This window comes from Siniperca chuatsi, linkage group LG5 (genome assembly GCF_020085105.1).
Source record: "Siniperca chuatsi isolate FFG_IHB_CAS linkage group LG5, ASM2008510v1, whole genome shotgun sequence".
Taxonomy (NCBI): Eukaryota; Metazoa; Chordata; class Actinopteri; order Centrarchiformes; family Sinipercidae; genus Siniperca; species Siniperca chuatsi.
Genome location: NC_058046.1, coordinates 21,397,534 through 21,421,918, shown reverse-complemented (window position 1 = coordinate 21,421,918; position 24,385 = coordinate 21,397,534). Strand labels below are relative to the sequence as shown.

General features: G+C 40.0%; 1 protein-coding gene across 6 annotated transcripts in view; it reads right to left on the bottom strand.

The window, feature by feature from the left end:
• Positions 1-24,385, bottom strand: part of grid2 (glutamate receptor, ionotropic, delta 2) — a 535,356-nt gene that overhangs the window by 389,607 nt on the left and 121,364 nt on the right. For all 6 annotated transcript variants that reach the window (XR_006377990.1, XM_044195946.1, XM_044195941.1 and 3 more), the window contains exon 2: positions 10,664-10,819. Coding sequence is in view for 4 of the 6 variants with exons in the window: in XM_044195941.1 (XP_044051876.1) it covers positions 10,664-10,819 (156 nt within the window). In the remaining 2 variants the exon portion in view is untranslated. The remainder of the gene's footprint in view (positions 1-10,663; positions 10,820-24,385) is intronic.

The following is a 24,385-nucleotide window of genomic DNA, read 5'->3' as shown; positions in this document are numbered from 1 at the left end:
AGAATGGCAGCAGGAGGAGGGTTTCCAGACTCTGAGTGATGGAATGGCCTTAGAAAATGAGATGTCTTTGGTCTCTATGGCAGCTAATGAGACTGTTCTGTGCATTCATATCAGATAATGCAAACACAAAGATGCGGAGGACGGACAGAAACATTGAAGAAAGAGGCAAAGAAGGAGAATGAGCCATAAGACTAAATGGTATTGGCCCCGGTTTCCATGATAGCTAATTTCAGTGTAAGCTTTGTATGTGTCATATTGTAGTGTTGGGAAACAGAAAATGATGAGGGCCAAGAGGCAGAGAGGAAAGACAGCTCAATGACCTAAAAGATGGTTGTGTTGCTTTTTTAGATACAGGTAATAACATGAAGTCACTATACAAATGCAGCTAGGTGCAGCTGTGAGAGACTACATGATATTGATTGGCAGATGAAGACTGATGTAAAACAAAGAAATAAATAACCAAGTTGGTTTACAGTAATGAGAGATCTACATGACTAGAGATGTTTTGGTGTTTGAACATGAAATGTACGCTAGTTTTAAAATGCTACCACAGATGAAGATTTAAATCTGCTGTCAAGACCCACAGCCTGCCTCTTTCATTTAGCAGCCATTTCCCAATGCCTCCCAAGTGTTTTAGTTTGGGTAAAGGGCCTCATGTTACACACAAGTGACTCACAGGCTTTCAGTCACCATTAGGACACGAACTACACAATATAGAGAATACTGGAGCTATAAGAGTCTAATCAGATTGTCTTGGGAAAGACTTGAGGAAGCCACAATAGAGCTAAAAATGTGATGTTTTATTTTGTGTCCAGAGTGCTTGAAATCTATGTTCAGAGGCTGAACTGTTGTAAAGTGTTGTAAAATGTTCCAAGTGTGTGCATGACAAAAACCAAAAGCAGTTTTCCCAAATTTAGTGTTTGCAAGCGGGACATCGAGCATCAACCCATCACTAGATCAAGTCAAATAATGACTATGGGACCAATTTAAGAAGCAAGTGATATATTGTGGCAAGTTTCCATTAAGGGCTTTATAAATAAATAGAAACCAATACCTGTCATGTCTTACAGTTAGAGATGCAAATGAAATAATGCTGATGAAACGTCCATGGTCGAGCCTACGGATTCAACAGGGTTTTTTAAATAAGGATTTGGTTTTGTATAATGGGAGGAAGGCTTTAAAGAAGTTTCCATCAAAGTCAAGTATTACAACTAATTAAATGAGCCTTTTTTCTTCTTCACTTGCCCCCACTATGAGAATGCAGCAAAGTACAAATATACTGTAAATAGAATGTATCATTGTAAGCTCTCAATTAAGGTATTTTTAACCTGTATTAAACAATAGTTGACAAACATTGACTCACACCTAGTGCTGAACTACTGAGTATCAAGAATTGTGTAGCTCTATGCATCTTTTAACCACGTTAAGTTGTATGAAAGCATGAAACAGCAGAGAGCTAAAATCAACGGTGTCTAGCAAAGTAAGCAAAGCATCTAGCATGCTAAAGGCACAATTGTTTTCAAATTTGCCATAACAAAAATATTTTCTGTGGGATTGCTTTGAAAATGTTATGCCCCCTAGTGACTAAAAAATATTTAATGTTGTTTAAAGCTTTGTATAGCAACTCATGATTATAACAGTGAAAGAGGAAGACAGAAAAGAAAGAAAGAACTCTAATAGGCCTCTATATAACTTCAGAGGTTTCCTTTTTCAACAACATGTAGGTTGTTCATCATCCACAAACATTTCAGTGATCAATACACAAGCACACACACTTACGTCAGACTTACGTCGTGACAAGGTCAATGGAAGTGCCATGATTCTCCAACTACTTAATGTCCAACTGTAACTTGAAATTTAAAAAACTGTCATGGTTTGAGGGTTTGTGTATAGTATTTGCTATAGTATTTGAAATGCTTTTTTCCCCTCATGTGTCTGGTAATTTTACTTCATGTCTTTGGTTTTTTTTTATTTTTGATTGTTTGCCCTGCCCTGATTAGTTTCACCTGTGTCTCGTTACTCTCCTCACAGTGTATTTAAGTCTGTGTGCTTCCTTTGTTCTGTGTCAGTTTGTCATTGTCTCCATGTCAAGCATCCCAGCATTTGTTACCTGTGTGTTCTGTTAGATTGATATTTTGTTTCCCTTGGACCTTGCTGGATTTTGGATGTTGGACTCCACCTGTTCCCTGTTGTATCTGTTTGCCTGTGTTGGACTGCTTCCTGGATTTCAACCACTGTCTACCTAAATTCTGAGTAAGCCCTTGTGTGTTCAATAAATTACTGAACTGCACCTGCTCTGCTTCTGTGTCTGCGCTTGGGTCTTATTCCCTTGTGTCCCCCGGTGTTACCTACTTGACAGAAAGCAACAGTATGAACTGACCATAATGGACCCAGTAGACACAATGTCTGAACTATATGATTTAGTTTGTGACCTGGTGTGCCTCAAAGATATGTGGAAGAAGGCCATCAACGATTATCATAGAGAGGCAGTCCGTTCTCTGGCCCATGGGAAATTGTCCTCTCTGCCTTGGCTGAGGGACTCGGTTCCGAAGTGGCTTACAGACTTCCTCTGTACCTACAAAACTCAGCTCCAGGTCCCCAGTTTTCTGCCTGCAACTTGGCCTGCTTCTCAACCAGCTAGCCACCAGCCTAATCCACCTCAGCCTGCACTCCAGTCGGTTAGACCTGCTAGCTACCATCCTTCACTGCGGCCTGCTAGCTTTCAGCCTGCACCTCAGCTTGTTCTTGTCCTGGAGGCACCTTCTGGAAAAACCCTCAGAAAGAAGCGTGGCTCCCACCGACATAGTGCCTCTTCGCTGCCCATCTCCTCGTCCTCATGGCTGCCCAGCACCACAGAGACTCAGCTTCCTAGTGCCACAGAGATGTCTCCAGTCCTGCCTGGTCCCCAGTTGGTACCCCGGGCCGACACCTGTTCCTGCACCGTGGCGGTCTCCAGTTCCTGCGTTGCAGAAACCTCCTGTTCCTGAACTGTTGCTATCACCAGTCTCTGAGCTGCAGCAGCCTCCTGAACCTCTTGAGCTGCAGCAACGTCTTGCCCCTGCCGAGCCATGGTTGTCTCCTGTTCCTGAGCTGCTACTGCAACCGCCTGTTCCTGAGCTGCAGCAGCAATCTCCAGTCCCTGCTGGGCAACAGCAATCACCAGTTTCTGAGTTACAACTGTCTCCTGAACCTCCTGAGCCGCAGATGTCTCCTGTTCCTGAGCTGATGCAATCACCAGTTCCTGCGGAGCCACAGCAGTCTCCTGATTTCCCCGAGCTGCAGCAACATCCAATTCCTGTTCAGCATCAGCCTCCTGGTTTCCTGGCATCACTGCGTCCTGCTCAGATCTTCAGTCGTTAGACCCCGGTCATGATTTCCAGCCATGTTGCCGGCCCCCCGAGAGGTTCTGCCTTCGCCGCCGGCCTCCAGAGGGTTTCTGTCTTTGCTGATGGCATCCAGTTCAACCTCCAGAGGGGTTTTGCCTTTGTCGCCGGCCTCCTGAGTTGCTCCACACTTCTGGTCATCCTCAGAACCTGCTAAACCCTAGAGTCCGGCCATACGCCTCATATCTCTAACACCACTTTTGTTCTCCCCCCAGGCTGTCCACCTGAGGTCTCCTGCACCGCACCTGTCGAGCTCCCAGGCTGTCTGCCTGAGGTCCACTGCATCACCTTTGTCCAGTCCCCTGGCCCTGAGGTCCCTGGATTTCGGAATTTTGACTCAGTCTGCTCCCTGTTGTATCTGTCTGTGTTAGACTGCTTCCCAGATTTCGACCTCTGTGTAAGCCCTTTTGTGTTAAATAAATTACTGAACTGCTCCTGCTCTGCCTCTGTGTCTGCACTTGGGTCCTATTCCCTCGTGTTCCCCCATGTTACCTGCTTGACAGAATGCAACAAAAACACCCTAAACAAATATTTGATCAAATCCTCACATGCCAGATTTAATGCCAGGATCAGCTGTTGCTCTATGCAGTAAATCAAATTCTATGTCAATAATGTTCAGCGCTGTATGTCTCAATCCAGTGCTTTGACATTTCTGCTGGTACTGACACTTTTGTTTATGTTTGGATTACAGACCGAGCCTTCACTAGAGGAGGGGGTCTTCTAAATCTTTTAAACGGCACATTAATGTTTTATGAACAGAGAAGATCATCTGACGTTGCGATATTCTGAGGAAAAATTCAAAATGCCCTGAATACAGAAAGCAAGTCCTCCCTTTTTTTGCATTCTGAATAAAAACTCTGCTGCCAAAATAGATGAGGGTAGAGAGAGTGAGAGAAGTGCTGCCCTTTTAGTATTAAGTTTTGTTTGTTGTTAATGTGTTTACATTATCACAGTGTACTCATCAACATGACAAGGTCTGATTTAGTTATTCTCATCACACTCATGCAGTCAAGTGTTTTTCACACCCTTAAGGCATTTGCTTCATGCTGACTTTAGCACTATACCACATCGTTCCTGTGAATCAGAGTTCCACTGTGTCAGAATAGATAAATTGAAAAGACGACAAATCTTCTAAATATATATTTCAGTCACTCTAATCCATTGAAACTTTAAGAACTTAAGAAGATGGTGCATTTTATTATTTATATACACATCCCAGTTTGCATTAGTAATTAATCTTCACTGCTACTGAAGAACTTGCACTACAATCTTTTGTATCACATTAATACAAGCAAATTCAGTATTTTGAGGGAAATAAAGTAATAGACATTCCCTTGTTTGTGTTTACTGTTTGTTTTGTTGCAAATAGAAAACATTAATAGCCCACATGCCTCTTGTCATTCTCAGCTAACACCACAGTGTCCCATCTGTGTTTTCTCAACTCTATAAAGTATCACAGCAATCAATATTCTACAAAAGCAGCACTTACAATGCCTGCCCAGTGTGTGGGAGCTGACTTGAGTGCTACATGTGTAGTAACACTGACACACGTAGTGGAGCACTTCTGGTGAAATGTCTTTCACTCAAGATAGATGGAAATGGTAAAGGTTGGCAAATGAAAAAGGAAGGTTTCAGGAAGGCACATTTAATAATGTCTCTCAACATTCATCAAATTCTTCTGATGTCCAAGGTGTGCCTCTCTGACTCTGTGATGTTTGGTGTTGTCCATGGTGCTGAATCTTCTCTGCAACCATTTACAGCACATGTACAAATATGACATTTTAAAGAGATAATAATCAAACTAACATGTAAACAATTATCAAAGCTTTGCTGTAGGGCTGCAGCCCTTTTTTGTCTGTAAAATAGTTTGTTCTGATTGACCAGCAGTCCAAAATCCAAAGAGATTCAGTTTGCAATTATATAAAACAGAGAAAAGCACCAAATCCTCACATCTGGGAAGCTGCTTGATAAACAAATAAAATTGCCAGGATAGTATCTGAGATACACATGGGTCATGGACGTTTAGTAGAAAATATTTTTTTCCCCATGAATTGCAAAGATTTTTGCTCTGGAATAAGTGCTGAATTTTGTAGCTGTCTACACTTTATACTGTATGTGGGCATAATCATTGAGAGAATCAATCATATTCTTAGATTAGTCATTCATGTGCATTCTACTCTTGGGATTATTTCTTATATCCTAGTGTATTAAATAATAGTAAAATTAAAATGCTCATCATTTTGATAGGGAGTCCCACATTCCACTTTAAGAGACAAAGTGTAGAAACAAGGAACTAACAGGTAGTCATAGATGCTGGCAGGATCTGTCAAGACGATGTCATTTTCAGACTGCACACCTTCTAGCGAAGGTGTGAGGGGATTTTTTTTAAGTCTGTGTGTGTGGCAGTTTGTGCATAAATGCGGCTGTGTGCCCTGTGTGTCAGGACTAAGCTGAGATGAAAAATAAGATGAGACAACTATTGAGTTCCCTCCCTCCCGTGGTCTCCTCCTGCTCTCCTTTTCCTCGCCCCCCACCTTTCCATAGACTGTTATCCAATTAGGTGATTCTCATTGCTTTAATCAATGGAGACATGAACAGGCACACACTGACATGCATACAGACACAAACACACACACACACACACACACACACACACACACAACTGCACCTAGTCCCTTAGTAGTGTCTAGCCCTATGGAGATGGGAGGGATAGGGTGTAGGGAGTGAAATGTGAATATAAGTGACAGGAGCAGATCCACAATTAAGCACCATGCAGGAGGAAGAAAGGGAGGGAGAGAGAGGGGGAGTGTGATTTAATCCAAGCCCCTTTACACACTCCTGAGACAATTTTGTACCCACACACACACGACCCTCAGGGCAGAGAACGCAGTAAATCATTTGGATAAAGTATTTAAATAGATAATTCTCTTTAAAATCTAGTTGGAAGGCTCTATCGTAATATGGTTTGCACTGTTAGAGATATGATTATTGTGATGTGCCATTTTTTATTTCTAACTTCAGTATATTATTGCTTCATGGATAAGAAGATTTTTTCTAGAAAACAAAGGGCAATTCTAATGTAGTGCTGCAGAGATGCAGGCTAGCCACAGATGTGTGGACTCTCGAACTTGGCATCCTCTTTGAATTATTGTACTCTCAACTGGAACTATAAATGATCTAATAATCATGTATATATTAATTTCTGTGACTGTGCCACATTCCCTATGTATTATATCTAGATGTGAGTCAGACAGTGAACAATTCCTTCCATGTTAAAACATGTCAGTAACACAAGTAGAACTAGATGTAATATACTGTAATACTGTATCTGGCTGTTTTACAACACCAAACACAGGAGAGATGGTGAGTGGTGGTGTTGTGCTTGTTAACCTTGAATGAGTTTGTTTCAGCAAATATATATATATATATATATACATATCACACTCCACCCTCCACTCTGAGCTTCTGGTGGACCTGTTGCTCTCTCTTCATCTCATGCTTCCCCACACCAGTTGAGAGGGCTTTATGTACTGTACTGCTCATTTTTAGAGGCTACATTTTCTTTTGGAAGGATGTTGCTTAATTAGTCAGTATTTCTATGAAGCATTATTATATTGTGATTTCTTTTTTTAAGCTTGGTGATCTCTGACTAATCCCACCTCTGAACTACACCTACTGAGCTCTGCTGTACACAGAATGTGTCTAGGAGACGGTCCCAAGTGCTGATTGTGTAATTAGCTTCTACCTTAGTAAATCTGGTCCTAATTATACATAGTATGCCAGCACAAACTGCACGAAAGGCAAGGTGCAAATTGCCCCTTTACGCTTTCATGTACATAAATATAGCCCTTAGAGAGGACATGCGGTTCATGCGGCTATTAATCACACTACCAACCGCAGCAGGTTTTGGCTGTTTACACATGATTAGCTATAGCAATTATTTAATATACTAAAGTGCCAGGACATTTGTGATTTTTATACCTACACTTTCACCACTGACTGCAGTATATTGCATGTCTTGTAAGCACAATCTGAGCTAGTGAAAGGTAACTGTAACATCTGTTATTATCTCATAATTTTTAACTACTTTCTGTAATTTTAACAAACACAAGCACAAAGGAGGTTTTTGAAAATGTGTCAGTGACCTTGTAAGGTCAGAGGGTTTAATTATCTGCCCAATATAGAAAATGCACAGCTTAATAGCATTTCAATTTTACAAATACTAAAAAATTTTAAATTGACGTTACCAATTGTCATTTGTTTCTGCTTAAAGGGGCACCAAGTAAAGCAACTGAAACCATAATACATGAGAGACAGACAGAGACACAGACAATTGATTTGACAGCTAAGTTACCAGTTAGTTAGACAAATACACAGATCGACAGGCAGATAGGGAGACAGGCAATCAATTCATCAGCCAGCTAACTACACAAACAGACAGGCAAACAGAAAGACTGGCAGGCAGACTGGCAGCAAAAATGAGTCAGGCAGTCTGTTCAGTACCAGGCAGACGGGAAGACAGGAAAGTATTCACTGACCCTCCCACAAATTTGGACAGACCAGTCAACAAACTGAGGGACTTGGAGGCCTGCAGGAGTTTAATCAGTCAGGAATAAAAGAAGCAAAAATGAGAAGCAAAGTCAGTTTGTCATTGAAAACTAGCTGGTTGAAGTCCCAAGCAAAAAAATTAATTAACGGCAGTTCATGCATCCTTAATAAAGCCTGTACTGCCAATAGACACGGTATGGACTTGAGAAACAAACTCTGATTCCCCTTATGAGCTTTCTATGGCAGCCAACAGAACTAGACAGTGGTGTACCTGGCAGCTCCAAGTTCTAATTGTGTCTATATTTATGAATGTGATGTATGAGATTGCTGAAAAAGAATGCGCACAATCAGAAAAAAAGCATTCCCTGAACTGAAAAAAGTTCAGGAAATACTTCCGGCACAAAGGACAACATAAAATACACAAAAATGAAAGACACGCAAAAAATGTAAAGGACCACAGAAAGACAGAAAACGACATATACTGCAGAATTCAGGAACATGCTGTTAGCTCAGTCTGCTCGGTCAAAGAGCAAACATTCAAATACTGCCTCCTGCTGTGCTGTCATATCACTCTTTATTCACTGCCTTTATTTCACATAGTGTTGATATTCTAAATAAGACACCTGAGATGCAAGCTGCTCACTGTCCTCAAAACAGTGTTTTGAGGACAAAACTGTTACAATCTTTTTCTACCCTCTTTCTTCACCTCTTAATTACTAATTTTAGTGAGATATTTGCTACTGAAAGAAGGACTGCTCATCCTGCCATGACACAAATCTCCTTTTGTGTCTTTGCAGTGCAGGTAAGCTGCTCTTTGAGGCTGACTGATGTTTTTGATGTTGTTTCCCTTTAAACTGGCATCATTTTAAAAGAAGCACGAGAATCAGAGGAAGAGAAGTGAACAAAAAGCACATGAACAATGTGCAGCTGTATCACACCAATAAGTAAGTACTGTTTTTGCCTCTGCTCATTCTTTCTGTATATTCCCCTTTTATTCTGAATTAATTCGCTCAATGATTCCAAAAGGCAGTATATAGTTGGGTGATGATCAGTTTATCATCCCATTTTACTTTGTGCCAACATACTAGCTGCTCCATGAGAAACTTGCACTCAATGCAATATGTTTCGCCAATTATGGATACTGGTCCATATGGGCAGCAGTGGTATCTGACCCAGACAGCCTGATTGTCGGGTGAGTGAGCTCATTCCTACTTACACTACTGTTTCTTGCATTAATGCATCAATTACGTGGTAAATGCGCCATAGAAAGTTGCTTGGCCGTCAGATGTACAGTACTCTACTTACTCTTTGCTGCGTTTGAATATGTGGGAAGAAGTGAGTATTTGTGCTGCCCACAACTGACTACTCATCATTTTTGACCACAGTGCCACCCAGTACCGCCCACACACACACTCATCCCTATGCCTATCTGTAATAACATTTACATGTTATCATTATCGTAATTCCTGTAATGCCACATTTAACCTGCACACAGATTAACAGTGTTGGTAGCAAGTAAGACTGCTGCTAGCAGCTCAACAGTTGTGCGGAGAGCAAACTAACTAACAAATACATCTGCTCTCATGACTGAAAACCTTAAACGGAAAGTCAACAGTATAACATCAACAAAAAAATACTTGTACATCTCCTTTGTTTTGTGATGCTACGAAGTGGCAGCAGTTTATGTATGTGACAGTATTTTCAATAGTTCTGGTTTTAAATGACTTTCTTTAAAATCTGTTTGTCTATAAGATGTTGAAAAAACCTTCAAAACAGCAACAAACTTGCATCAAAACCAAACAGCATAATTTGCAGTTACATTTTGCATTACATTTGCTGACATAAATGCAGGGAGATGGTGGGTATGTACTGTAAAGCTGGTAAAATTTGAAAAATGTATCTCATAAATGTGTTCGCTTTCCTGTTAATGTGAAGGAGAAAAAAAACATTAACTACAAGTACAAGGCTCTTGTAGTTCATTGAACTGCTGACCTTATTCATTAAATCTGTGTAACAAAACTACTTCTCTACTGTCTACTGTACTGTCTAATTCTGCACTTCTACACCTGAGGGTTAGGGTTATCGATTAGTCAGATTATGATATCAAATAAAAAAAATATGTGTTGTACTAGAGCATTATTTAAAGATTACTGACTACATAAAGTTTTGTTACATAGGATTCTTTCAAATTAAATGCTCAATTTAGTATCAAGCCTGTTAGTTTTGGTTGTGAATCAGCAGCTACATTCTATAACTCTTTGACAGGCATTCATGCAAATTCAAAATCTACCCATGGATGAAAATGAGTTATGTAGACTAGCGTATCCACTATTTGATTATCATTTATCAACATTCCAGAGTCAGTTTCTTGTCCAAACTACATTTGCATGTAATAAACTGGCTGTCAACATCAACATAAACCAAAACAAAAAGGGAAGAGGAAATAAATAAAACACTGTCCCTGTCGTCAGCTGACTGTGTGATGTAGGTCATTCATTGGCTGAAAAATCCCAGAGCTATGCTTAAACAAGATTTGAAATGAAAAAAACATCTTAATTGTTGCATGTTTCAACAAAAGTGAAATTGTCAAGCCTTTTCATTTGAATCTGACCCAGAACATTTGTGTGGCAAAAAGGAACCCTGCCCAGAAGCAAACTGATGCACCTGCTAGGCCTTGTTGCTCCGAGGCACAAATATTAAAACTTCAAGACAACGTAATGTTATCATTCTACCTTCTTGCACAGCCTGGAAGGGGTTGTTCCCATCAACGAATTCCACAGAGATGGTGATCTTCTCTGTCTCCAAGATCTCGTTGTTCAAATTGAGATCTGACACAGCAAGGCGAAACACCTCGTCATCTTTCCGTGCTGACTCGTCAAAGATGGCGCCTATTGACAAGAAAGGAAGCAGAAAGAAAAAGAGGAACCTGTTACTCAGTATTAGAGGACTTTTGGAATGGAAAAAAGGGTAGAGACAAAAATATGGTGATACAGAGGCTGGAGCCTCAGAAGTATGCAGAGCACAAAGGTGATCTTTCAGGTTCAACTTTCAATGACCTCCTATGACGTGCTCAGTCCAGAACTGTGGACCTCAAGTATCTAGCCCCTGAATTGGGACCCAGCTTGAGAAAGACCGGGTGTGAGGGAGAAATAGGTCGACAACATTGTTCATTTTAAGGTCAAATACTGCCCAAGGCCACACTAACTCAGCCAAAATGGTCGCTGCACAAAGGGAAAATGAGGAAGAAAAGACTGGTGAGTGTCAGTATCTGTAGTGGCAGATAAAGTTCCCACTAGTCAATACTAAATTTGTCATAAAAATAAATGTCAACCTGCAGTGTTGCTGAGACAGACGAATGAGGCAACATGCAGCGTTGACTGGCTTGTAGAGATTTGGTCTTTGCTTTGGTCTGTTACACACAATTAATCATGTGTTATCTATTTCTCTCTTTCTTCCCTTTTAGCCTCTAATTTCATCCTGTTTATTCCCTAAATCCATTGGCTACTAATTGTGTAACCCAGTGCAGTGAAGCACTGCTAACTGTATTTCACTGACAAGAAAATAAGCCTCATATTGTATTGTGTGTGTGTGTGTGTGTGTGTGTGTGTGTGTGTGTGTGTGTGTGTGTGTGTGTGTGTGTGTGTGTGTGTGTGTGTGAGAGAGAGAGAGAGAGAGAGAAAGAGAGAGAGAGAGACACGCAGGTTGCAAAGTCCATTAATAGCCAGGCAGACTATATTGGCTGAGGGCTGTCTTGTACCACATTTGGAAAACTGTTGCTGTTATTTGGTCTTGTATATTCCAGTGCATAGAGTCTGGTTTCAAAAGTTATGGACTGAATTCCCACTGAGGCCAAACTTACTGAAGAAAATTTGCTGCCTTGGTATTGCAAAGTGCAGTACTTTGGATAAAATCATCTTGAAAAAAAAGTATATATCACTCTAATGTGATAAGACTGGTACTCTCGTTCCAGGGATGTGTCTGAGAAAACCACTTTTCTGCCTAATTAGTTGAAAAAATGTGTAGCTCATGCCCTGTGTAGGTTAATATAGTGTAATTAAACAGTCTAAAACTATAAATTTAACTGACAGAATAAATTGTGCACAGTATTAATCTTAAAACCCTGAATCATACTTCCTCTGTCCTATTTCAAATAAACTGTTGATCAAATTTAACTTCTGAAGGACAATTACTTTTAACACAGCCTTTACACACACACACCAAATTCAAAACCAACTACTTTTTAAAGGCAGTTAGGAATGGTACACTAAATGCCTCTTCATCAAAAGGCCTCATTAAGTATGTATCCTTCAATAATTTGATCCATCAGCATTTGGCAACTGTACACACCCTCCTTGGAGTCTTGGTTGTTTTTTATAATCATGCAGTATAGATGAGGTGAGACAAACAGGCCTGGACAAAGCGATAAAGAGTGAAACACAAAGACTCATTAACTATTCCATTAGAGATAAATTATGAATGGGGTTCCAATCAGCTTGAAGATGACACTGCTGGGGAAGGATTTGTATACATTTTAAACAAGCTCTGAGACACAGGAGGACAATGTTAGGTTGCGAATGTCTAGAGGACAAATGCATGGAGAGAGGAGAGGACAAGACTCTATATATGGTTTTAAACTAATGCTTTGCAGAGAAAGTGAGACAAAAGGTGGAAATGTGTGTCAGAGCACTTAAGAAGTCTTTTTTGCACTCCACAGTAAGAAAACAATTAGGCTATATTAAAATTGGAGAAAATAATGTGTCAAAAATGTTGCCATAGTAACCTCACGCATGCTTCCAGGCATATGGTAAAAGCTGCACAGTGCTGTACACCACTCTCTTTGTATCTCTCTCTCTCTCTCTCTCTCTCTCTCTCTCTGTCTTTGAAATATCCCACCAGCAATGTGTTGTTTTTGATCTAGTGACCACAACAGTCACCAGAGGATATTAAAATTGAGCCATTTGCCATTTTAGAGCTGTTAATCAGTAATCTTCCCTCCTTCCTTCTCTTTCTTACATGTTCTCTTAACCACCTACTCTTCTTCTGTTTCTCTGTTTGATAGCTGTTGTACCTGGGCAGTGATTGATCAACCACACTCTTTAATCCATGCACAGTGAGCAGGCAGACACAGACAGAAACACAGATACGAAAAACTGAGAGACAATATGAAAGAAAGAAATGTCTACAGGCGTATGAAACTGATTTGATTCATCATTATCTAAATGTTTTTAAACATCTTTTAATACCTATTATGCCTCAAGGTATGGATAAAATATAATTAATACTGTAATCTAAACACCTGTGAATCATGGTGGAAACTTTTAGTTAATTTGCAATTTTGAATGTACATATAGCCAATGTATGTTCGAAGTGGAAAATATTCTCAATGTGTATTTAGTAAATTTTCATATTATGGAAGACTAACCCATATATATTGAATGTGTGTGGGAGGGAAAAGTAAAGAAGACAGAGGAGAAAGGAGGATGATGTGAATGTCTGCTGTTCTAGAACAACATCACTGCATACTGATTCACAAAAACAGACACACAGACATGCACATACGCACACAGAATCCTGGCTCTTCCTCCTTTCCAGTAATGTGATTGTGAGCGCAAAGGCAAACGTCACCACATAAATCAACCAGGAAATAAAAGCACTGAATCTTGCTTTACACAGACGCCCCAAGGGCGAGCACACATAGCCTACACGCAAATGCACGGACTTACCCTGACACACACACACGCGGATTGTGTGGGCAGCAGCACTAAATCGCCTACCTATTTCCAAACTTCCATGACAACAGCATCATCAACAACAGCGGTCAATTTGAATGGATGTAGCATCCAAAAGTAGAGACCCCAAATAGTTTGGTCAAGATGTATTGATCATATGCCTACCAATGGTCAAGTGTTTGGTATTAATTTCCTAGCTTGTTTACATTGATAAAGAGCCAATAAATACCTTGATTGTCTACTTACTGTCAAATGACCCCTTGTGATGGATGAGGGATGCTGGAGGTAAAAGAAAAATTAGGCTGGGAGCATGTTGTCACTAGGAATGCACAAGTAACTGATCGGAGATAAATTTCTTCTATTATCTTTCATTGTACTCCTCGCAATATCAGTTTTGAATCTCAGTAATGTTAGCTTTTATATATTGTGTCCTTTTTTATTTACAGTATTTGATTTTAATTAGAGCAAAACTTCAGTAATTCATTGCCTCCCTACCAACACTTTTAAACTTAAGCACTGATGAAGAAATTATGCAGAAAAAGTTGCATCTGTATAACATATTTTCAGCACTTTCTCCTTGTGATTTCAAAATTGATAAATACATAACATTACCTTGCACCATCACAGCCTCTTTGCCTGTTTTGGAAACTTTTACTACTGTTTAATTAAATATCAAACAACATGGATGAAAAAAAATCTTGAGGATGGTATGAATGTATGAATCAAATTTTGCGGCAATTCATCTAATAGTTGCTTAACCATTTAACTTCAAATCAAAAATGTCAAACTCATGGTGGTGCTGGGGGGTTGCCAAAGTCAGTGGGAAACATCCTCTGGGAATCATGAACATCTATACCAAATTTAAAAGGTAATCAATCCAGTAGTTGCAACAAATGTGAACCTTATAATGGGGCTACAGGAAATGGCAGGAGATCACTTAAGTAACAAAGTAATTAGGACTCATCCTCTCAGAACAATGGATATCTATACCAAATGTGCCAATCCATCCAGTAGTGTTTGAGATATTTCAGTCTGGACGAAAGTGGTGGAACAACTGATGCATGGTTAAAATAGTTTAACCTGTCTCCTTTTATGACCTGTAGAAAACAGATTTTACCTTCAGTGGGGCAAAGGATCACATCAACACTGCTTTTGAATAGGAAGATATTGAATAGTTTTCATAAGCTCATATATTCATTTTAAACTTAAATTTTTAAAGGGAAATAATTCATACAGCTCAGCCAGCTGAGTAACTATATAAAATCAGATAATGGCATTCAGGCAGACAAAGGCACATTGTTGAACGTACAAAACACAGCTCAATTTCCTTATTGAATGAACAAATTAGGATGGCACATCATCCAATGCAGAGTTATTATGTTCCCACACTCTATAAAGACCCAGTAATTAAGCCAGCTCCTTCTCAGGATAATCATTCAGCATGAGCATTGTTAAGAATGATTTCATGTTAAAAGAGGAGGGCAACATGGGCAGAGGAGGTCATGAAAAATGATAGATGTTAAACAGTTAAAAACTAAATTAGTTTCTTGTCATTCAATTCGACTGACAGTTTTGGGGTTGCCATCTGTTTGCCTTTTTTTAGGTAAAACAGCTATGAGCTTCCGCCGAATCCCTCTCCATCTGACTCTCTACACCTGCCTCATGGCCTTTTACTCTCATTCACTCAAGCTCTTCTCTTTTGTTATAACCCCCCCCCTTTCACTCTCCCTATCTCCACATGTATCTGTCTGCCTCTCTCTTTCACAGAGACGACTAAACAGGGCACTGAAGATTTCTGAAATACTATGGGGGATCCATTCCTCTGTCTATCAAACAAACTCACACACCTGTTGTTGAGGGTGAAGATGATGACAGTAATGTGATGGGAACACTGACAGACTGACAAGGATAATGACTATGGAGGAACACACACACACACAGGTGATGTACGATTTATGACAAGGCTGGACAAAAGTGTTGCCGTCTCAATGTGATGATGAAAGCAAGGTGGCGGCAGCGCTGAGTGATGATGGTGATGAACAGGGGAGGTTATCGTCCTGCGGTCACAGACGTCCACATATGCACATTCACATGCATCGTGATGTGAGAACACACAAGCTAGAAGGGAGTGCGTTTTGACACTTGGGGGGACAGCATAGAATTAATGTGCGTGTTTGCGTGTATGTGTGTGTGTGTGTGAGAGAGAGAGTGAGAGGGGGAGGACAAAGAGTTAATGATAACAGGAGAGTCGAGCAAGCCAGTGGCATATGATAAGTACAGATATGAAAACAGGTCTAATATTTATCATATAGGCCTTCACATGGCTCTTACACTAACAATGTTCATGCAATTTTGCTAGGTATAGGGAGAAGTAATACATTTTCTGTGTGTCTGTGTATGTGTGTTAATGTAATAGACAAGGTCAGCAGAAGAGTGTTGAGTATTTACTGTACCAGGGACATTTTGTAGCAGGAATACAACAGTAGATATACCCAAGATACTGAATCATCCCTGACCATCTTTGTCCATATACAGCATCTCAGTGTGTTGCAGATTTGAATACATAAACAATCTATTTTGTATCTTCGCAAGTATACAATCAATATATTTTGCATATAATGCATATTATCTGTTAGAATATCTGGGGTTTTAAATGGCAAACTATTGGAAACCAATTATCTGCAGGCCAAAAGCCTTGTTACCTTGCTAACAGGGCTTTGCATATATCTATCTGTGATTAAGCATACTTGAATTGTGTGTAAAGATATGTGTGTGCATGTATATGTGGAATATACCTGCTAACTGTATGTACTGTTTAAGTGTGTGTGTATGTGTGTGTGTGTGTGTGTGTGGCTAGATGACACCGGGATGCCCGATATTCCAGTTTTCCCCCCTGTGTATTAATGGAGAAATCTCCCAGGTAACCTGATTTGTGCAAGAAAAATATCTGTCATTCTCCAACTTTTTTCACCCTGCCCCCTCTCTCTCCCTCCCCCCTCACCTCACTTCTTAATTTACAGGCGAGTATATTAATTTGCTCCATTCTTGAGTAGGCGAGCAGCCTGGAGAATTTGTAGTCATAGTTCAGCAGCACTCCGGTCCTTTGCCACACTGTCACACAAGGCTGTGCCAAGGTCATTGCTATCTCTGCCATGTCTCTCTCCCTGCCTTACCTTTTCCCCTCGCCTTATGTAGACAGAAATTGGCCTGACTGTTTCCCTCAATTCAATTCAATTTAATTTTAGATATATAGCACCAATTCATAACAGAAGTTATCTAATTGCGCTTTTCCCATAGAGCAGGTCTAGACCATACTCTTTATAATATTAATTGCAGAGACCCAACAAATCCCACCATGAGCAAGCATTTGGCGACAGTGGCAAGGAAAAACTTCCTTTAAGAGGACAGAAACCTTGGACAGAACCAGACTCAATGGTGGGCGGCCATCCGCCGCTGCCGTGTTAGCGGCTCGTTTGTAGAGACCTACTGTAGATATCCAGGGCTTTGTTTCCTCCCACACAAATGAACATACTTTGAGTAGGTGGAGGATTTGTTTTGTGTCTCCATTCATTAGCCTGCAAGCTGAACACAATTTGGAAATAACCAATTCATCTAAGGCATGTTTAGCCTCAGACTCAGTCCCTGAGTGCGCATCCAGTAAAGTAAAGGGCGGACAACTGACAACGCTGTTTTTCTTTTTGTGTTTCTCTTCATGTCAGCTCTTGGCCGGTTTTGGCCAGGTCCAGCTCGTTTGCAAACCACAGCTGACTCAGCTCCAGTCCAGCCAGACTTGCCTAGGATCTTAAAACAGTAGAGCTAGTGGCTGTGAGCCAGATGTCAGAGACTTTTTAAGCCCTAGCCAAATTATAAGTAAATGATAATTAGGGTGATAGCAATGTACCGTCTAAATGGCCCAAGTTGTATATTCAGTGTACCTGTGTACACCCATAGAGAGCAAAGGAACAATGATTGCTGCATTTTGCTGCTCCTCTAAACACATTGCATAAAAAATAAAAAAATGTTTTGCTTTGCAGCTCTGGATGTTCAAGCAATCTCTCTCTTATTCTTATTCTCTCATTCCCTCTACATTTGACCCTGCCTCTGACTTTTAACCTTTTTTCCTGACTGATTTCTTTCTCCATCTGTCTCTTCTCTTCTTCCCTTTAATATAACCACGTCACCTCATTCTCTATGTTCTGCTTTATAGTTCTATTCCACCTATTCTTCTGCCCATTTTCCCTTTCTCTCCTCATTTATCTCCACCTCCTTCCCTTTTTCCCCCACAATTTTCCCTGCCTCCCTGCTCTCCTCCCCCATTTGTACATGCTTCTCAGCATGCTTCTATCTCCCTAAGCATCACTCTATTCACACTCCTTGCTCATCCTGTCCGACTCCCTCCTTCCTTGTTCCATGTGACGCCCTGTGTGATATTTAATCCAAGTACACTTGCCCTGGCTTGGAAGGCCATGATTTCGTTGCAGAGGTATGTAATCCATCACAACTAACATGTTTTACTTTCTTTTGCAAAAGATACATTGTCTTTGTGTGGCAATGCAGTTAAAAGCATTGATATCTTGAGGGCTGTTCCCTGCTGGCACATTAAAGTGGTGGTGGGAAGTTCCAACATCAGGGTCATGTGTTCAACAACACTGCATTCATGCTATATTGTCAGAAAATAAAACCCCAAGGGAGGACAACATGCAGACATTGATGTCATTAATAGCAGCGCTTGAACACACTGACTTACTGGCTTAAAGTAAGTGTGCATTACACTGTGATTACTTATCACACAAGTTTCAAGTTTGCAAGTTTTTTTGTTTGTTTGGGGGAAAATGTGTAATTGTTATACTTGGGCAAATATTGGGCAGTAATGTAAAGTAGGCTTCATCATGCAAAAAACACTGGTTTGCCTTTAACAATGTCAGAGGGTTGTGTTTGTAAAGCAGAGAGGGAGCTAAAAAAGCACAAATTAGAACAGCAATAGCAGCTGAGAGAGGAAGTGAGAGAAAAGAGACTGAAGAGGAAAAGACCAAAAGAGAGGAAAGATAAAGAGAGGGCAGAAATAAAGAGCAAAAAATAAAATAAATGTGATACTCTTATTTTATTTAAAGTGTAAACATACCAAACTGTATGAGAACTGAACCCTCAAATCTGCTTTTAAAGTACGAAGTCAGTCTTTTTAAGCACCTTGAGTCTTTAAGCTCACTCTCCTGATTAATGCCGAACATTTGGGAGGATTTTGCCTGAAGCGCTGGTAAGAGGCTCCAGATTTGTACACATCATAAATGTCATATTATATATTTCAGGGAGGAATGGATTTTGTAGGATCCTCCCTCTTTTGCCCTCCTTCCCCCTGCAAACTGCATGTCTTCAGCATTTTCAGACTTTTATATTTCTTCCGAAGGTCCTCTTCAACCCCATGCTATCAAATCCTATCCTCTTCTCAATTCCCTATATTTATAACTCCAAAACTTCTGAACTCTCCTCCCCTTTGTCTCTCTCCAGCTTTCTCCTCTATCACACTGCTCTCCATCATACTTTTCTCTAATTCCATCACAGAGTCCCTCTCCCCCTCTCTCCCCTTCTCCTCTTTATCCTTCCATCACAGACTTGTACACTGCCTCTGCACATTGACAAACCCTTTTTTCCATTCTCACCTGCTGTCCTCTGGCACTCTTATCCTCTCATCCCATATCTTTCCTTTCCTCCTTTCACTCCCACCCACAACTCTCTGCTGTTGCTTCCTTCATCTCATCTTATCCCTTTCGTCTCCTCACCCGCTGGCTCTTTTTCACCCCAGTTTGCTCTTCCCTCCTGTTCTCCTTGCCCTCTAAACCCATCACAGATTCTGAAGGGTGTGCTGTTCATCATGACTCAAGCAGTCCAATAACTAAATTGTCATCTTTCCTGTCCCTGGCTGATGTTGCTGCAGCCGTGCTCCTCTGCTGGAGCTGGGACTTAAAAAGAAAAAGCACATTTTCTACAGGTTTTACTCTGCACAAATACTACTGAGCACACACAAAAACAAGCACAAGAACACTTGAGAAGAAACACTGATACGAATGTGCACACAGCCACACACATACACCAACACAGAGGCACAAGGGTACAGTTTATTTCCTTCATGAATAAGTCTCCCTAAACCTGGTAGCCAGCAGATATGATGGCTCTAAATAACCCCTAAACAGATGACGTATGAACAATATAGCAAAACTAATGAATCATCAGTAATGCACTGAGAGTGTGTCTAACTTCAGTCTCTTTCATTAACTCGGCCTTACTAATTTGTTTTTATTTTTTATCATCAATCCATCCGCCCACACACAGTAAAGCAGAGTTAGTACCACTCCACTTGTCCTCATTTTCCCTCCATCACTTTCTTTCTCCATCTATCTTTCTATCCATTTATCTCTCTCTCTTACTACCTCACATACTTCTCTCACTCTCTCTCTGTATCTCTCCAGCCATCTTTCCCTCAAGGCCTCTCCTCAGTACACTACCACCCCCGTGGAATACCGTCTGTTCCAAACCTGCATCCACCTCACTCATAGTCATTACTAATACACATACACACACACGCATACACACACACCACATTCATTACCAGCAGTGAGCATTGAGTCAGTTAAAAAGTCATAAAGAGCATAATAAAGCTGCTCCATCTGCAAACCTATTAGCAATGGGCCATCCTAGGGGTCACACAAGCAAGCACAAACACACTGACGTGTTCACACACGCACTCATGCACACATACATACTGTTCACACACACAAAAAAACCATGACACACAGACTGTGTATTCATGTGGGGTCAGGTGGTAATAATGGGCTTCTAATTAATGCTTGTGTTGCATTAATAGATTCATTATAGAGACAAGACATCAGTCTCAATAAGTGCATGGTTGATACATGGCAAAGAGGTGATGTGTGTTGTGAGCTTGCAGGATCAGGCTATAATTCATAATTTATCATAATCAAAAATCCCTTCTGGTTTGAGCTGTAAAAATTCAGCAGTGATTAAAGTTATAGGAGAAAGATGTGTAGAACAAATTACATGCTTTGGTCTTCATTGTGGGATCACAGACAAATATTCTGCAGTATTCGAGAAATCCTGAGGATTCTTTTATAACGGACTGAGGCTGATAATTGATTAACTGTGTGTAAACCAGCAGAGAGGAGAAACTGACTACTCCCAGTAGGAGCCACAAACAGGACTTGTCGACATATTCCGTCCACTTTCTAGAACTACAAGTAGTTAATGTGAATGTGACATGAAAAATGACATGATAAGCCTTTAAATGAATGCTTGCTGTACTTATATGAACATGTGAATGTGTTGTCATGTTAGTTAATCCAGCATCAAGCAAAGTCTTCAGTTGGTTTTAGGAGATTAATATTTCACTATGGCAATTAGTTTTCTTGTTGCCTCTTATAAGATATATATATCGTCAGCTCAAAGTTCTATCTGATACAAGATTCACAGTTCGATGCAATCAAGAATTTTTTGCAGATGTCTGAAACAAATTATGTCTGTAAAAGATCTCTTAACCTCTTTAGGCATAAAATGTCCAAAGAACTTAAAATGATTTTTTTTTTGGTAAATTTTAGTGCAAAATGCGAATAGAACATTCTTATCTATACAAGCAGATTGGGTATCTGCCATGAAGTGGTCGATCAACATTAAACACAATTTCTTTATCAATCACATTATACAATTCTGTTTTAGCTATCAGTTACATTCATTTATTTATGTTGGGCCACAGACTCAGACAGTAGAAAAGTTCAGAGAAATGTCAACATTAATTCTAAGAAAACTGTCCAATGTAATTCAAACCAACTTGAAATCTCTTTCTGGTTCAGTTATAAATCATGATATAGTTTTTGTTGAGACAGCACTATTGGGCCTCATGTTACCTTACATTAAAACGATTCCATGCAGTATATACAGATTTTAAATTTGGTAGAAATAAAGAAGGCACTATTTCGAATGATCAGGATTGATTGTTGTGGAATACATATTTGAGAAAAGCCCATAAGGCCAATTTTTCAGGCAATCAAGCAATAGGTTTTGTTTAACCATGTCAAAAGTTGCTTTGTCAAAAAGGCTTAACAGGATGGAACAACCAAGATGCTAAATTGTAAAATAAAAATAAAAAATAATCAGCTTGTGACAATCCAAAATTAAGAATCTTCCAGAAAGATGTTTCAAGTAATGAAAGATATTCATCATTAAAAAAAATTACCATTAAGGCAACAATATGCCCCGCTCATGAAGGTAAATCAGGGTGGAAAAATATATTAGGCTACATGATGTTTTGAATGTTTTGTCAACTCCATTTGATCACAAATGCTAAGGCATGTGAAAAATTAATGATACCATGTTGGCGAGTATAGCTTTCTCGCTATATGACAGTGATCATTCACTGCTGCTGGCTGCTTTTCACGTCATTTTTTTTAGGTTATCATGTATGCATGCAGACAAGATTGCGAGCAGAGGCACTCACATCAGCCAAGGCCAGAAGCTGCCATACAGCCTTACAAACAGCCAGCCAGAGGAGTTCATTTAAAAGCCAGCACGTCAGCAGAACCTCTCCACACACACACGCACAGCTCCAAGTGGCTGTTGTTTTATTCATCACTGCAGTAAGGTAGGTGGCCCTCAGGATCCAACTCCCACAGAGCAGTGTACATGAGGTATAGGTGGCAGGGTGCATGTCCGTGTGTGCATGTATTTGTATTTACTGTGTGTATGAGTCACTCAGCACAATCTACAATCATTCCTCTGCTTATTAAAAAATATGGGTGTAATATTACTGTGAGGGTGTTGGTGTGTTTCAAGAAGTTTTCATGGCCCTGCAATTTATTGTTACCTGTGGGTTTCACTTAAGCCCAACTTTAAATGGAGAGGTGCTTGATCTTCATTAAACCACATAATGGAAGCTGTCTTTTGTAATTTTTCTCTCCTTGATCAGCCAATGTCTGTCAGTGGGGGGTGGGTAAGTAGACCGCTATCGCAAACACATATAGGTACACATGAAGACCATAAAAAACAACATGCTTCACCTTGGGTTTAAGAGAGACTTATAGTAGGTAGCAATGTCACCAGAAGATGTATTTCAAATGGGGTTGACAGATAGAAGACTCTGTTATGACCAACTAACATTTTATAGCAAACACAACACTTCTAGAAGCATTTACAAGCCTTATGCAGGGACAAGATGCAGAAAAAGACACATTACATTATTTGACATTTTAGGCCTTTGATATTTTCATGAGAATAATAGTAAAGCGCAGTAACTACAGCGCAATAAATCTCTGGCTACAACAAATAACAGATATAATGGTGGACGAATATTGCAGCTTTTTCAGAACTATTCACTGCAATGCTGAGTAGCAAAAAAACAGTAATTAAATGTGCACCATCTGATGTTAGGTTATAATATTGTCAGTGAAATTCAAAACATCCACTGTGGAAAATACATTTGACCTTAATGTAGCTCGCTGCATTCAAAACTGCTTTCCTGCCCAATCAGGAAGCAATCTCAGAATAAAAGCAAAATCTCCCAAAGGGAGAATTTGCAGAGCCAGGCGTAACACTGTTGTTCATTGCTGTCTCTGCACATACAGTATATAATCAAACACGATGATAAATACATGCTTAGATGCCAAGTGAATCTTGGAAGTCGTAATCAACAGGAATCATCTTGAAACAGCAGTTAACAGCATCAAAAGCCGATCTTAAATTGAACGACTTTCAGGTAAAGGCTAGGATGACTGTCGATGCATTTCGGCTTGCAATGCAGTGGTGGCCACTGACCAGTGAATTGCATTTAGCACCAGCAACAGCAGATAGCTGTTGAGCAGATTTAAGTGGACTGATTTGTTATGTGAAAATGTGTGTGTAACTACATAGTGGTGGGAGATAAGCTTATTATAGGTGGTGCAAATGACTTCATGTTCATGCCTGAACCTCATCTATGAGCTCCATTTGTGTGCATCAGTTAGAGATTTTCTACACTTATACTATAAAAGAAATACATATAATTTTAGTATTAGATCCCCTGGCATATGATTGCCCATTATCCAGTTAGGCAAATTAGCCATGAAGTTGAGCATTCAGGAGAGGGTCAAATTCGGGCTAGTAATCTATGTTGCAACCACCTAGAAAACTAAAAATAAAATAATGCAGTCTCATCTTGACTCCTTGTAACACACACACACACACACACACACACACACAAGAGAGAGGGAAGGGAAGCTTGAGTAAGAGTGTGGGGAATAAAGGAAAAAACAGGTAAAAGGAAGGGGGAAAGAAAAAGAAAGGGAGTATGGAGGAGTTTTTTGAAAGACAGAGAGGAAGGATGCTACAGAGAAGTAATATAGCCTAATCCTAAAATGCTCCATTTCATAATTTAGGAGATAATCATGTGATACACACTAGTCTTTCTGAAACTCAGCCCCATGAATAAAAATAGTCGCTGAAAGCAGTAGAGAGAGAAAAAATAAGCACCCTGTTTCTGTAACAATCGACAGACAGAATTATGTTGGAGGCATATTCATTTCGAGATTAGTGTATTTCCAAAGCAATCTGCTATTCACCACATGCAAATTAGTCCAGGAGGTTTGCATTTGAAATTCCAATCTGCTTTACCAATCTGTTTCGAGTCCAAGTCTTCAATCACTTTCAGATTTAGACTTTTTGGGGGGCTTTGATAAATTCCTTGAC